The 14,743-nt window shown below is 35.0% G+C and overlaps 3 protein-coding genes and 4 non-coding genes across 9 annotated transcripts; 4 read left to right on the top strand and 3 right to left on the bottom strand.

The window, feature by feature from the left end:
* Nucleotides 1-3,016: 3,016 nt before the first annotated feature.
* Nucleotides 3,017-5,986, bottom strand: LOC18040353 (transcription factor RF2a). The gene is made up of 4 exons (XM_006435069.2): nt 4,575-5,986; nt 4,345-4,477; nt 4,141-4,225; nt 3,017-3,461 (listed from the first exon to the last, which is right to left on the bottom strand). The coding sequence occupies exons 1-4, from the start codon at nt 5,555-5,557 to the stop codon at nt 3,259-3,261; spliced, it is 1,404 nt and encodes a 467-aa protein (XP_006435132.1). The 5' UTR covers nt 5,558-5,986; the 3' UTR covers nt 3,017-3,258.
* Nucleotides 5,987-6,867: 881 nt separating this feature from the next.
* Nucleotides 6,868-6,949, top strand: LOC112098724. The gene has a single exon (XR_002905833.1). It is a non-coding gene; the product is annotated as a small nucleolar RNA snoR64a (small nucleolar RNA).
* Nucleotides 6,950-7,013: 64 nt separating this feature from the next.
* Nucleotides 7,014-7,097, top strand: LOC112098706. Its single transcript, XR_002905815.1, has one exon. It is a non-coding gene; the product is annotated as a small nucleolar RNA R38 (small nucleolar RNA).
* A 71-nt stretch (nt 7,098-7,168) lies between these two features.
* LOC112098725 lies at nt 7,169-7,256 on the top strand. The gene has a single exon (XR_002905834.1). It is a non-coding gene; the product is annotated as a small nucleolar RNA snoR20a (small nucleolar RNA).
* Nucleotides 7,257-7,355: 99 nt separating this feature from the next.
* On the top strand, nt 7,356-7,441 carry LOC112098707. Its single transcript, XR_002905816.1, has one exon. It is a non-coding gene; the product is annotated as a small nucleolar RNA R38 (small nucleolar RNA).
* Nucleotides 7,442-8,255: 814 nt separating this feature from the next.
* Nucleotides 8,256-11,199, bottom strand: LOC18042124 (protein BASIC PENTACYSTEINE6). 2 transcript variants are annotated; one of them, XM_006435065.2, is made up of 3 exons: nt 10,966-11,199; nt 9,642-10,021; nt 8,256-9,523 (listed from the first exon to the last, which is right to left on the bottom strand). In XM_006435065.2, exons 2-3 carry the CDS (start codon nt 9,708-9,710, stop codon nt 8,585-8,587), a joined length of 1,008 nt encoding a protein of 335 aa, XP_006435128.1. In that variant the 5' UTR covers nt 9,711-10,021; nt 10,966-11,199; the 3' UTR covers nt 8,256-8,584. The 2 variants fall into 2 exon arrangements, with proteins under 2 accessions (XP_006435128.1, XP_024038773.1); XM_024183005.1 differs by having other exon boundaries at nt 9,642-9,759.
* A 644-nt stretch (nt 11,200-11,843) lies between these two features.
* On the bottom strand, nt 11,844-14,012 carry LOC18042123. Of its 2 annotated transcripts, XM_024184488.1 has the most exons (4): nt 13,812-14,012; nt 13,647-13,744; nt 13,226-13,396; nt 11,844-12,196 (listed from the first exon to the last, which is right to left on the bottom strand). In XM_024184488.1, the coding sequence occupies exons 2-4, from the start codon at nt 13,740-13,742 to the stop codon at nt 12,113-12,115; spliced, it is 351 nt and encodes a 116-aa protein (XP_024040256.1). In that variant the 5' UTR covers nt 13,743-13,744; nt 13,812-14,012; the 3' UTR covers nt 11,844-12,112. The 2 variants fall into 2 exon arrangements, with proteins under 2 accessions (XP_024040256.1, XP_006435126.1); XM_006435063.2 differs by having other exon boundaries at nt 13,647-14,012.
* Nucleotides 14,013-14,743: the final 731 nt, after the last annotated feature.

Raw genomic sequence — 14,743 nt, 5'->3', positions numbered from 1 at the left:
TCTTGGTACTGTCAGTTGTAGCAGCTAGCTGCAGCCCGATCTAAATTTATTTTGCTATTTAGAGCTGCAAACTAAAATCAAACACGCCATGACGCTGATTTTGAAACCCGATAGAAGAGAGCTTTCCGATTTGAAGTTCAACGTTTCAAACGACTGAAGACAAGAGGGTGCCAATTCATTATAACTAACTAGGCAACTTTTGACGAGCTTTTTAAGTATCAAGCCATTAAGCAATTGTCCTGTTAATTAATTATTTTTCTCCTTCTTATCTATAATTAATCGGCTTATAATCTTCTTCTATTCTGCCAAACAAAAGTTAATATCATGCACAGCAAACTAATATATAATCAATAATTTATAAATAAATAAAAAAGAACCATGCATAAAGTAACACAATAATTGAAGGAAAAAAAAATCACGTTTACATTTTCTTCTCTAGAATTGCACTTCTGATTGAGAAAAGATAAGTCAATTCTGAGATTAGCTTGGTATATATATGTGTACATGTCAAAAAATACAAAGAAAGTTTCAAAAAGATTCTCATGGGATATCATAATCTCCCTACCATGCTAAATCTATTTCAGTAATTAAGTAATTAAAAAAAAAACATCTTAGCAAGAAAATAAGTACTTGAATTACATATTAAAGGGGGATTGTGACTTGCTTGTTGCTCCCCCTTTAAAGTTTTGTCGATATTAGCAACTCTGATAGGCCAAATAACCTTTAAGCCCTAAGAATTTTAGCTCTATATATGCAAGTATAGTTTTTGTTAAATTAATGCCTTTAAAGACATAATACTTTAATATGATTAACGAAATATGCCATTTCTTTGTAAAAAAATTTCCTGCCATTTATTTTTCTTTTTACGTATGTTACAACTGCAAAATAATGTTTTAAAGTATAGAAAGTAAAATTTGGAGTGAAAGTAGCCTCACCGTCCTAAATTAATATTTTTCTAATTTTAAAAATTGTTCAGTATGTACCTACACACACATAGTGATGTCAATGGGCACTACCCGCATCGGGTTTGACATTACCAAACTCAAATCTGCACAAAAATTAAATTGCCAAACCTACCCGTAACTTGCTGTAGGTTTCAATTTTGTAAAGAAAATCCACCTTTTGTGGGTTTTTACAATTACCAAACTCGCAATAGTACCCAAGGAATTTTTTATGGGTTTTCACATTTAAAATCACAAATATTCAATATATAAATTTATATTAATAACAACCTAAAATTCTACATAACATACTCAATTCTAAATTTAACCAATGTAAATGCAAAATTAAATTTTCAACATCAATCCAACACAAATTTTGAAATTTAAGAATAAAATATATAAATCCATAAAAAAAGCTACAAACTAGTATTTAAAAATAACAATTATCAATTTATATTATCATTAAACACAAGTTCCAAAAAAAGATATTTATTTCATTCACCACCATTAGCATCCATCCAACACCATTCCTACAATAATAATCAAGATTAATATTTTTTAAAGAATAATATGTTTTAAGTACTAATCCAAAGACTAAAATTATAATAATGAAATAATGCATGCATTAAGTTAAAGAATAATAGTTCATACAAAATTATAATAAGTATAAAATAATCCATACATTAAATTAAAGCTTGTTAGGACTTAGGCATGTTGCAACTTGCACACACGTTTGCACTTTACATTATTTACTTTATATATTTTTAGATTTAAATTTTTTTCAATTAAAATTGAATTAAAAGTATTAAAAAAAAGTTGCGGGTTGGTGTATATCTATTCGAGTATCCACTGGATATTTGGCTAATACCAAATCCACCCGCAACCCACAAAATTATCCACAGCAAGCGAGTTTTGACAGACAAGTTTGAGTGGGGTGCAAGTTTGCGGATAACATTCCCATCCCTACACACACATATATTATGGTAACTAATATTAATTTAAGCAAATTAATTAAATTATGCAAAATCATCAAACAGACAATAATAACTGTATTGAATTTTAATTGCTCGTTACAAGGCAGACAAAGACCATCACCAAGGCACCAATACGAACGCTGGATACTTAACCCCGTTCCACGAATAGGTAGACCGAGACAAATGCACAATTGTTTGCTTGTAACCTAAGAAATAGAATAGCCACTCGCCCTTTGGCCGAGTGGTCAGGGCAGGAGAGTAGCAGTTCGAACCCCCACAAACGCAACGTGGGGGTATTTCATTCCTTAATTATAATGTATAATTGAGTAAATATAATCTTTTCCCTTACCTAAGTGTGAGTGGAGTAGACATCCTTCGCATATTAGTGAAGATTAAAAATCTGGGCAGAGCTCCATAAGCATTGATGTAAGTTGGTTCTAGTAATAATCTGATTTGTAAATATCAATTATAATCCCATGTAATATGAGTTGTAATTTAAGAAATAGTCTTGTGTAATTAAAAAAAACCTAAGAAATAGAATTGAACTGCCACAATTGTTTGCTTGTTACCAAAGAAATAGTATTGAATTGCCACAGTCCCCAACCCATAAACACTAGCACTATTAGAAGAAGAATCTCTCCCTCTAGTTGACGCAGGTTTCTAAATTATTCTTGGTAAATTTTCGTTGTGCAATTATAAAAGCATAAATTCAATTTTCCAGAAGATTCCATGTTCGCGAATCCATGAATTATGGTACCAAGAGTTTGTTCCATATCTTACGTAACATTCACCAAGTAACCCGTTAAAAACTTTCAATTGCCCTCGTCGCAGCTGATTACTTATCGATAATACTACTAATAATGAATCTTGAAACAAACATTCACCAAGTAACCCGTTAAAAACTTTCAATTGCCCTCATCGCAGCCGATTACTTTATCGATAATACTACTAATAATGAATCTTGAAACAAACAACCGTTTTTCTTGTTTTAAACTATTGATCACTGGATATGAAGAATTGGTGGTCGTTTAGTGGCCAATCACTGATCTAGGCAATTCAGACCGTAGTCATAATATAAAATATAATATTGTAAATATTCTGAGCAAACACAATTATTTATTTCTAAAATTGGAACATCATTCCGGGCAAATGGATGAACAAGCAAAGTTAGTTGGATTCTCCATTGTCTAGACACAAGAAACCAACCAAGAAAACAAGAACAATAGTCAAGGTTCACTTATATATAAAATAACTATTGAACGATACTTTTGAGCCTACGTATACTGCTATACTACTATTAGCCGACATGGCCGGCCTATTACTTCCAGTCATGCATAGCAGCCTCATGACTTTGCTGCCCAGGTTGCAGTTGGCCACGCTGAGGCTGCTCCTGCATCTTGGTTCTGCTGCTGATGCTGCATCTGGAACATCTGATGATTAATGGAAAGCTGCTGAGCCATGCGGCTTGAAAGTTGGGCCTCTCCATTGACCTCTGCAGCAGCGAGCTTCAGTCTCTGTACTTCTGCAGCCAATGCCTCGTTCAAAGCTGCCAAATCAAGCACAAAGTAGGATGCATAACTAACAGAAAACCCCTTTTTATGACAGCGTGATCCTAAAATAGTTTATTAATCCATAAGTAAAAACTAAGAAAATCCATTAACTTGCTTTGGAAGATGGAGATAAATCTAACACGAGTCAAGATGCCCTTAATTGCATAAATAGAGGACAAGTAACAAACCGAACCAGTGCAATGATCAACACTGGTCTCACTGCCCCCAATCAAAAGCACAAGGACAAAGTATCAATCCTGAGGTGTTAATCATATCTAATATGCCCGACCAACTCATTCAAGAGAGCTAAGGAGCAGTGAACCGTGCTGGAGAAGAGTTCTCATAAGAAAACAAAGAAGTGCTGCTATTCAGAAGCGCTAGTCGTTAAATCAATCAAAATAATGATGAATAGTATAACAAGCCATCAATCAATCTATCTAAGGGATTAAATGAAAGAAAACTACCTCAGTATGTTTCACAAGCCATGGAATCAAATGCTAAGAGCAATATCAGAACAAAAGGTGAAACACAGAAAAAGTTTCGCACTTCTGGTGTAGTCAACAGATATAAATCACAATAACAAAAGAGCTTACACCTTGTGCATATAAATAAGATAGGTCTGAGTTCACAGATGAAGTAGAAGAAGGTAATAAAAAAGAAGAAACGAATTTATACCATCTTTGAGTTGAGCCTGTTGCTCCATGGCCTGAAGTCGGAATTTCAACTCATTGTTCTCACTTGTAAGCCCCGCAGAATCTCTCTGAAGAAGAACAAGGTAAGGAAAACAAACAAGTGCACAATCAAAATTGCTCGAATTAAAAATGGGAGCAAAACAATTAAAAACTCAGCAATGGGCAAAATCAACTCTGCAATACTCACTTGTAGTATTGTCACCTGGGCAGACAATGTGGTAGCCTCGGTCTGCAGAGTTTGAACTTTTTGCTCCAATTCTGAAATGTATCGCATCTTCCTCTCCTTGGAACGAGCAGCTGATTGCCGATTAGCCAAAATCCTAAGATGGGTAAAGAAACAAGGGAAAAAGAGCTCAATGACATATTAATGTCATTAATGATGAACACTAATGCAGATAAAAGTCAAAAGCACAACACCTTTTGGCACGTTTCGGATCTGATAGAGCAATCTCTGCAAGCTTTTCATTAGCCCAAATCTTCTTCAATTCAGCATCATTGAATTCACCATTAAACTCCAAGCTCATCTTAGCTAAGTTCCCATCACTTGGATTGCCAGGTGAAAGTTGACCTCCCGGAGGAAGTCTCAGTGATTCATCATCAAAAGGCAAATTCCCCATGTAACTATCCATCGAAACACTCCTACAGTGCCTAACAGTTGGAGCAATATCTCCACAAGCACTCCTCTTGATCCCCTCCCTCTTCTCACTCAAAATACCGGAGCTACTCCTCCCATATACTCGACTTTCCACCTCGTTATCACTACTCTCACATCCATTCGTCTTAGACCCGCTAGCTCTACTATCCATATCCTTATCCTCAGTACACGATGAGTTCAATGTATCAATATTCTCCAAATTCATATACTCGTTAAACAAATCATCCGCAACATCTTCCTCCGATTTCCTCTCACCCATCCCTTCCACATTCCTACTTGCATCCTTCTTAACATTATTCCACTCGGATTCTTGCTTAACCAACTGAATTGGCTTCTCAATCGCTCCCTTACTACCAATGGGTATCAATTGGGTCGATGATTGAATCATAGCCGAAAATCCCAAAGGAATATCACTACTAGATCGTCGATGACCTCGACGGGGAGGCAAATTCTCAGAAACCCTTGAACCATTATTATTAGTGACTCTATTAACAGGAGAAGGGATTGATAATCCAAGAGAATTAACAACTCTTTCGTCAATACAAACACTAGTAGTATTATTACCAGAATTAGGGTCAGAGAAAGAAGACATAGAAGGACTCAATGGAGGCAAAGAATCAAGCAATGGTCGATAATGAGATGATGGCAGCACCATATGTGGAAAAGGCAAAGAAATTGCATTAGGATTATTATTATTTGGGTGTGAAGGAGGGATACCTGGTCTCTTGTTGCTGTCTGGACTCATTTGACTTGCACTGTAAACAGTCACAGGCTTTGTAAATCAAGATGATGATGATGATGATGATGATGAAGAATCAAGTTTTTGCATATTTTGTAAAATCAAAGCAAAACAAAGTATTTATTTATTTTTAAAAGTTAAAAAACAAAACCCGAATGGTCGGTTTAGAAGATGTCCGTACACGGCAAATGAGAGCTGAGAATGGAAAGTGAATCTGAGAGGGGAGATTTTGTGAAAGCAAATATGGCGGTAATCACGCCAAAATTTACAAAAACTGCCGGAATTAGAAATATTAAATAAATAAAAAATCTGTGAAACCTCAATATTACCGAGAGAAGCACAAGGGTTTCGTGTAGGACAAGATTGGATTTTTAAGAGTAAGACTCACCCCACACCGTCTTTTGTCTTTGGCTTTGCTCACTCCTTCACTTTCCTCTTTAAACTAAATAAATTTCTTTCGCTTTTTTTTTTTTTTTTAAATTTTTTAAATCTATAATTCTAGAATATGCCACATATACGCGGTTTTTGTTTGGACTTTGGTGTGGGAATCTGTTTTCCTTCGTCGCCGCCGTAGATTTTATCCTTTATTTTATTGTAATGAATCTTTTTTTTTTTTTGGGAATAATATTGCACTGATAGATTGAAAAAAAAGGGGGTAATTTGTATGATTACAAATTTATCAATTTTTTTATTTGCAAATTATACTTCTTGGTTGATGTCTTGACTTTTGACTATACTTTTTTTTTTCTCCTAATTCTTCGAAGTTATTTTGAGTTGACTAAGAGTAGGATACATTGGAGTTTCCAATAAGGCTATGATTAAACTATAATAACAATAATAAAATTGTGAATTTACATTGAAATTATCAAGCATAGTAGCTGTGGCAGTTAAATAACTGTGGAAATAGAACGCACGTTATTTAGAAAGTGAAAATGATTGGAATTCATCGAAGAGCTTCCCTCTCTTACCGACCTGGCCCAAGTGTTGAGGGCATCACAAGACTAGGCCCAACATCGCCTCGTAAACCCATTACGCCTGCAGCTTTCGAATCCAACATCTCGGCCGTCGGATTAAAGCCCAAAAGCCAGGCAAAAAGACTCGAGACCAAGAAAACCCTGCCTATAAAATGGCACCTGGAGGCTAGAGTTCGATTCTAAAACCCTAGCTCATTTAAGCCGTCTCTCTTATTTCTACTTTCTTGTTTCAGTTCCTGTAGTTGCTGTCGCAAATGCCTCTTTTTCTCTTTTTTTTTTCCCCCCTCTTCTCTTGTTTCTTTTATGAACATGTTTTGTGTAGAATTTGACGGGGTCAAATGATGAATATGCCGATTTGTTGAATGCCCAGACTCTGTTTTGGGTGCTATGATTCTAAAATGCATTGAATAGGAAGATCTGATGCCTCATTATTGTTCAAACTGTTTTCTTAAATTTTTTTTAAATTTTTTTTTAAAAATTATTGTAAAACTCGTGGATGATGAGAATTATGAATTATACAGTTATCCCTGTCTGACTTATTTCTGCTGATATTTCTAAACTCTGACACCACTGTATGATGCAAAGTTTAATAATTTTACATTTTGTTTTCAGGATGTTTTTTGTTTTGTTATTAGAAAAAGGGGCCGATGACGACATTGGAATGGTTGACAGACTGCGGGTGTTCTCACTTGCGTTAATGTTGAAACTCATGAACTAGGACGGTCTGAGGCTTTTCTATTCCATGTTTTTTAGCTTTTGATTTGTGCTGTCATAAAATTTTTATTTGCCGAAGTTTCAATTTTATTTTCCTTTTCAGAAAATTTGACAGTGTTTATGGATGACGAGAAATCAATAATAATACAGTTATCCCTGGCTGATTATCTGTGCTGACATTTCTTTTTAATCTGACATAAACACTGTAAATCTTCATCGCCAAGCATTGATTCTGTTGTTGTTCTGCTTCACTGTTCGATATTTTTATTTTCTTATTTATTGAACGCTACAATGTCTAATATGAAGAAGATAACAGCACCGGCGAACAAAAACAAACAAGTTAAAGTCGTCAGGGACGGGTCAAACATTTAGTAGATTAATGGTGGGTTTAGGCTTTAGGGTTTACTTCCCCGATTCCTCTCTCTGATTGGGAAAATTGAAATTCGGAATTGAAAGGAATGGTGTTTGCCTATTTGAATGAATAGTAGTTACAGGGCATAAGAATGAAGTATACAGGACCACGTGTTTTTCGAATTAGGAAATAAGAATTTGATCCCATGAGAAGGGTTGGTACGATTGGGAATGTTCTCGTTCATTAATTTTATAATTTTAATTTTTTTATAAATTGAATTATTATTATTATTATTTTTTGGAATTATTGTTAATGATAACAATAATTTTTACAATAATAATAATAATAATAATACTATTGATTGATTGATCTATTGATGATGGTGATAAATTGATAATTGTATTATTATTAACAATAATTATTTTGAATAATGATAATTATAATTATTATAATTAATAATGATAATAATTTTAAAGTCATTTTATGTAATAATTTATTTTAATTTTAAGATAAAGTAAATACATCAATGATAATATATCTCATCCTAATTCCAACAATTTCTACAAAATGAACAATTTATTTTGATTTTGATTTTGATTTTATTTGGCATAAATACGAGGACATTAAAAGAGCTTTTTGAGTGTCAATCCTGTAGATAACTTGGAACAATCAAATGACCATGGATAACTTTATACAACACTTTTGTTCATACATAACAAGATTTCGAGATACAGATCTTTACAATTATCTAGAGTCGTTCAGGATAGCTTCAGTACAACAACACATATTGAACTTAAATATCATTAAACTAATACAGTTGACAACAAAAATGGTGATACCGTGATGGTGAGTAGAGAGATGGGATGAAAAATGAAACACCCATACCTAACAATCCTCATGGCGGCTATTTATGATTCTTGTTTTCCAGCAAAATCATGCCTTACCATTACAGTGAGATTCCAAATTCCTCCATCCGAATCGGTATCTTAAAATCTACTTGATTGTAATGTAGCGGTTTGTTCCATGCTTGGCCCAATGATCCTTTAGATCAACTGGATGTGACAGATCATGGCCTTCAGCTGCGAGCCGGGTAAGAAGCTTGTTAAAAGCACTTCCACTCATCTTTCTCCCACCCACTCGGGCATGCCGCTTGTTGGGAACTGCTGGTAGCGGATACATTGATAAGGAGGTTGTGCAACATGCTGACTGCCATCCCCCATTTCCCCACTTATAACACTGCCTTAATACCCCAGTGCATGAGCATGCAGGTGGTGGCATAGTTGACTCATCAAACGTAACCTGGTTCAACCCCAATACCTGACCCTTCCAATCAGACTTTGATGCTGTTGACTGTTTGTTTACATCATCATCTCCACCATCCAAATCTTGCACACTCTTCCACTCACTTGGCTTCCCAAACACGACCTTGTTCAGGTCCTCATTCTCCCTCTTCACCTTCCGAGGAGATTTTGCAGTCTTCTTATTAGGTGACAACACCTTGGGCTCTTTTGCTCGTTTATACCGCCGTGGCTTTGCAGCCTCGGAAGCGCCAGGAGACACTGGGAGGGCATCACCTGTGTGCATTTCCCTTGAGTAAGCAGCTTCACTTACGTGATGCAGCTGATGTACATGCTGCTGTGGATGGTGCATGTGCTTCACACCACGTGATATTTGGCATCCTGGCGGACATGATGACATATTACCACCCAAGGAGTTTTCTCGATACTGAAGACTAGCAATGGCATTGTCTCGTTCCAAAATAGCATTGTTTCGCTCTGCAATGGCTGTGTCTCGCTGTAAGAATGCCATGTCTCGCTCTGCAATAGCTGCCTTTTTCTCAGAAATAGCCAAATTTCTTTCTTGTAAAGCTGCATCTCTCTCAGCCATAATGGTCATTATCTGTTTCATTGATGGTTGGTGATGCATGAGCCACTGCGGCAACATCAGTGAAAGAATTGTCAGTAGACAGAGGATCTCATATGCAAAAAGCTTACATTGCAAAATGTGATACGTTAAACCACATTGTTTATGCAGAATTTCTTCAACGTACCTGTCCCTGAGCTGCTTTATACTGATCTGCTTTGTGTCTTCCATTTTCACGATGCCCACCGTCATCCATTTGTGATGCACAAAAAGCTGAATTTGCTAATAACAGATATGCTACTCAACTAAATGTACAACGCCGAGTCAAATAAGCATAATTAAATGTTAATTTTCATGGAAAATATCCTGCTTTTCACAGTACAAAAGGGGACTCAGATTTCATTCTTGCAATATGCACAAGATTTCCTTCATGTTTCAGGCAATAACCAAAATCTGTGTGTGTGAGAGAGAGATATGAAGGATGTGGATGGGCGGGGTGGAGGATGATTGCAAAGACATTACCAAAAAAAAATTGACATCAGAAGCCCAAACAAATCCTGCCAATCCCTGCACAGGAAACATTGATATGTGACAATATAATCATCATGTGAAGGAAACCCAACAATCCAATGACTATATGATTTAACAACTTCTAGACTTAGACAAGATCAACCCTGTCACACTCAAGGCAGCCTATGATGAAACTTGATGCATGACACTGAATGTCGCTGAAATAACCTTCCATGGAAGATGGATAAGGACAACAAAGCCAAGCAACTGTAAGTAACTACAGGACAGAAATTTCATAGAAGCCCTAAGATGCAGAAGCGGGAAAAAAAACACATACAACATTCTCAGACTGGCTAATCACCAAGCACAACCACAACTGCATAACCAATTATACGTCGTCAATAGGTCAAGTTAAAGCATAAGAATCTCAAACATGGTAACTGCTGTTCCAGTTCCACATAAAAAACTACTACCTCATATGCATCACACAAAACAAATATCCAAATGACTGGTATCCAACCCAGTTGGGAGCCATAAGTTCTACAAATACGATTGAAAAAACTTGAATAATTGTACCAACTTCCAAGTTGCTAAGTAATCTCCAATCCCCAAAGCAAGATCCAAATTCTCGTCTAGTCAAACACCCTATGCTTCAATCAAAAACCGAAACACACTGTTTCTTGCTAATACCTAAGATGGGAAACTCAAAATTCACCTACCAAACAATCTTACACGACACTTACTTTACAACAGAACCAGAACAGTAGAAATCAAAACAGTTATAGCAAGTCAAAGCAAGCTTCGCTTGCACAAACAAAAACTACCCAACAGAAACTGACACGAGAAACAATTCTGAATCGCTTCATATCACTTCAGCTATTTACTAAACCAATTTCATGTAACAAAAAATAAAAATGTTGTACGCGATTATAGCAAGCAGAAACAGATAAAATTTATAAATATATAAAATAATATGAGAGGAAAAAGTAATCAAAGCTTACCAGGTGAAGGAGCCAGCAAGGGTGAAACAACCCTAATCAAGAGGTGAAGAATCTGTGGAAGAGGGAACAGCACAGTACAGGGCAGGAGAGAGAGAGAGCAAGAGAATTTTTCTACTTTATGTATGTCCTTTTTTATTTTGTTTTTGTCTGTCATTTACTCTTCATTGCTCATCGACTGTGTAATCTGTCCCTATTTTTATTGTCTTGTTTTTTACTTAACTCATAGATAGCAGTTAAACTTCACTCACTGCTCGCGGTTTTATGAAGAAGCCTATTGAGTTACTGTGATGAGGTGAGGCAAATGGGCCAACGGATAGAGTCGGTTTCCACCGTTCAAAGTGGACTAAGCGTAGAGATTCTTGGTTGATTGGACGGTTGAGATTGTTTTGGTGGGTTGGGAGAGAGGAGAGATGGTAAGACCGTGCGTCAGCGTTTCCTATACTTAATCGAAGCTTTTGTGATTGTTTGTTTTATTAGGACATATTGTCATGGACCCCAGGAAATGCAAGGAGTGAAATTGGTAGCCTCTTTTGCGACAGTTGTTGCCTGTGTGTTCTTCTTTTTCTTGCTTTCTTTTCTTTTGTCATAGACTCAACGTAAAAAAAATTTAGGAGTCACAAAGTGGTAATGCTAGCCATGTTATTTTTGCTGAATTTACAAATTTAATATTTTAATTAAGAATGTAAGAATCAGATCCCAAATACACATGGTTTCCCAATTACATGTTTTCTTTCGAATAGAATTATAACATTTTTGAATTATTTATGTTCCATCAATGTTTTATGCTTTTCTTTGACGGAAGTTAAATCGAAGAGCATCTTCAACCAGATGAATGTTCATCCTCTTTCTTACATAAAAAGGCTCAAATATTTCAAAAATTAACTTCAATGAAGCCAATTATTCATACATACAATGGACTATAGCATCGGCTCGGCCACTTGGATAGGGTCCATAGGGAGCCGACCCACTGGTTCAATTTAGATCAATACTATCTATTTATTATCATAAAGCACTCTATCACATACTTTTAAAGGAGTACAGGCTCCAAGCTCTTTGAACAGCCATTTCCTTAATGTACCCGCCTCAATTCAAACAATGAAATTCTTGGGAAGGCACCATTGGATCCAACCATTATCTTGCTTCAACCTCAATCTATGCTGTCCTTCATCTCTATACTTGACTTACTAAGAATAAGCACTCCAACTACAATGAATAAGGCGCCTGCAAACCACTGCAAAATGAGGTTTTATCAAAAATATGTAAATTAATGGGTAAGGTGATCAAAAACAATATGTACTTTGGCCAGAAGCATTTCAAATTCAATGATCAATCAAAACCGTGATGTGGTTTCACAAAACAACTCAAGTCAAATACTGCAAGCAAATTATGCTATCCCATACAGATAAAGGAAAGCACAGGACACACAATAGAGATGCCTAAGAAATTTTTTTTTTTTTTCCATTTAAATGGATTCTAAAGTTTATCAATCACCTTCTAAGATTTCAATAAGTAATACTCAACCCAAAAAAAAATCCTAATAATTTATCCTCACAAATGATGCCCTCATGATGTGGTATTCATCGAATGGATAATGAATTTTTCAAGATAAATTGTTACACCATCCTACATCCATATGGTGATTGCTACATCACTTAGAATGAAGATTTTGGGATGAGTAGTTCATTTTCAGCCAATATGATAAGATACCGCTAAATACTCATATCCTGATACTCAGAAAAATTGCAGAAAGACAATCTTTTCTTGCATATTCTAAAAAAATAAAATATTGATTCCCCATCACATAATGGTATGCATGCATATCAACAGATACCTATCAATATAGAGTACAATTTGTTTGGGGCCAAGCACAAACAAACTGAAAACCATAGTATTTGACTTTCTCCCGATCATTCTGGTTACACCAAAGAACATCACCTAGCATAGAACAATCTTTTTGCTACTATCATTCATTGAAGGACAAACCACCAGAGGCAAACAAACACTTTCATGGTTTCTCAATTTACAAAACCAACTATGCAAACAATTTGGGGTGAGTCACTAAGTCATGGTGTGCAATACTTAAGATAACCTTCTAAAAATAAGCAAAGGTAAGGGTCACAATACTTCACACCAGAGTCATTTTTGTTTTATTTCAGTGGAGCAAGAGGAATCCTAAAAAGATCCAGATTGATAAAAGCATGCACAAACCCTGTGGGCAAATTCCAACACTGTTAACCACATAACCAATAAATATAATTACCTGAAACGACAATTGTTCCTCAAACAAGAAGAATCCAGCTAGACCAGAAGAGAGGAAGTTAGTAGCAAAGTTTGTGACGGTAGCCTGTAGGGACGAGAGAACTCTAAGACTGTTGATGTAGCATCCCCACATGGCCACGTTAAATAGTATCACCAGACCATATCTAATCATCTGTTAATAACAAGAAATAATCATAGGTTAATGACACACTAAGTCAAGCACAAAGTAAATGACTTCCAATTTTAAACAAATGATACTGGCATCATCTATAAAACACCAAGCCATTGATGCCCAAAGGTTAACATTTAGTTAAATCAAATATATATCTCCTCCCTATTTGGAAAAAGTCGAAATCCGTTAAATTGATTGCCTAATTGAGTCCCAGAATTGAAATCATATTGAGAGATGAGAAAATGAATACCTGAGATGAGATGAATTTAGCGGAAACGGCAGCAAGAGCAGCATTGAGTCCAGCCAATATTGCCCACGTGTAGCCTCTGCTCTTTCTGCCCTCCATAGCTGCAATATCTGTGAAATTTTCAGTTTCGAATTAGATATTAACGAGTGCGGGCGGAAGAAAGATTACGCTTTCCGTTCAAAGCTGTGCGTTATCGCCGCTGCTCCAGATCTTGGCCGCTCGATGCTGGCATCACCATTGCACGGCTCCAAATCTTCGTCGCTCGATAGTGTAATGTCGGCGGAACATTGTCGCCGTTTAAGAAGTTTCTGTCGGTTCTTATGCTGCGTTTATTTTTTTTATTGGAGTGGGAATATTGAGGTGTGGGAATTTTTGGATTAGGAGTGTGGAGTGGGATTGGAAATAAGGTGTTTATTTAGACTAAATGAAAGTATGAATTGTTAATTAGAATTTTAATTATTTATTTATTTTATTTTGGATTGGGAGTAAATTATTTTAAATTATAATTTTATCTTTATGTACAGAATTATAATTTGTAATTAAAAAATTAATAAAAAATATATTTAGAAAATAAAATAAATATTTTATTATATTTATAAATTAATAATAATTACTAATATTCTTAATTATGTAAATTATAATTTTTTATTAATTTAAATTTAAATTATGTGAATAAAAATTATTAATAATAGCAACACAAATGAAATATTATTATTGATAATATAGTACAAAATTAATATTTTTTAGAATAAAATATTTATTATTATTAATTAAATAATTAATTAATATTTATTAAAATTAATGTTTAATATTATTAATTTAAATATAATATTCATTTATTTTTATTTTATTAAATTTAATAAAATAAATATGATATAATTATTATTTTTATTAAATATGATATTATTTATTTTATTAAATATGATATTATTTATTTATTTTATTAAATATTATTTATTTATTTTTATTTTAATTATAAGGATAAAATGGAAAGAGGGGGAGTGGATTCCCACATATTGATTCCCCAATGGGAGTGGGAATCCCACTCCCCACTCCAAAATTGAGTGGGACCCACGGATTCTCACTCCCACTCTCTCCTT

This window comes from Citrus clementina, unplaced genomic scaffold (genome assembly GCF_000493195.1).
Source record: "Citrus clementina cultivar Clemenules unplaced genomic scaffold, Citrus_clementina_v1.0 scaffold_5, whole genome shotgun sequence".
In the NCBI taxonomy this organism is placed as follows: domain Eukaryota; kingdom Viridiplantae; phylum Streptophyta; class Magnoliopsida; order Sapindales; family Rutaceae; genus Citrus; species Citrus x clementina.
The sequence above is the reverse complement of the archived record's forward strand: the minus strand, read 5'-3'. Positions and strand labels throughout refer to the sequence as shown.

Coding starts and splice junctions, on each gene's coding strand:
- LOC18042124 (XM_006435065.2), bottom strand. CDS start 9,710: ATGGATGACGGTGGGCATCGTGAAAATGGAAGACACAAAGCAGATCAG. Junction 9,524..9,641: donor ATAAAGCAGCTCAGGGACAG/GTACGTTGAAGA, acceptor ATGTTGCCGCAG/TGGCTCATGCATCACCAACC.
- LOC18042123 (XM_006435063.2), bottom strand. CDS start 13,742: ATGGAGGGCAGAAAGAGCAGAGGCTACACGTGGGCAATATTGGCTGGA. Junction 13,397..13,646: donor CTAAATTCATCTCATCTCAG/GTATTCATTTTC, acceptor TGTTATTAACAG/ATGATTAGATATGGTCTGGT. Junction 12,197..13,225: donor AGGAACAATTGTCGTTTCAG/GTAATTATATTT, acceptor CTCATTTTGCAG/TGGTTTGCAGGCGCCTTATT.
- LOC18040353 (XM_006435069.2), bottom strand. CDS start 5,557: ATGAGTCCAGACAGCAACAAGAGACCAGGTATCCCTCCTTCACACCCA. Junction 4,478..4,574: donor GATCCGAAACGTGCCAAAAG/GTGTTGTGCTTT, acceptor TACCCATCTTAG/GATTTTGGCTAATCGGCAAT. Junction 3,462..4,140: donor ACAGGCTCAACTCAAAGATG/GTATAAATTCGT, acceptor TTGATTTGGCAG/CTTTGAACGAGGCATTGGCT.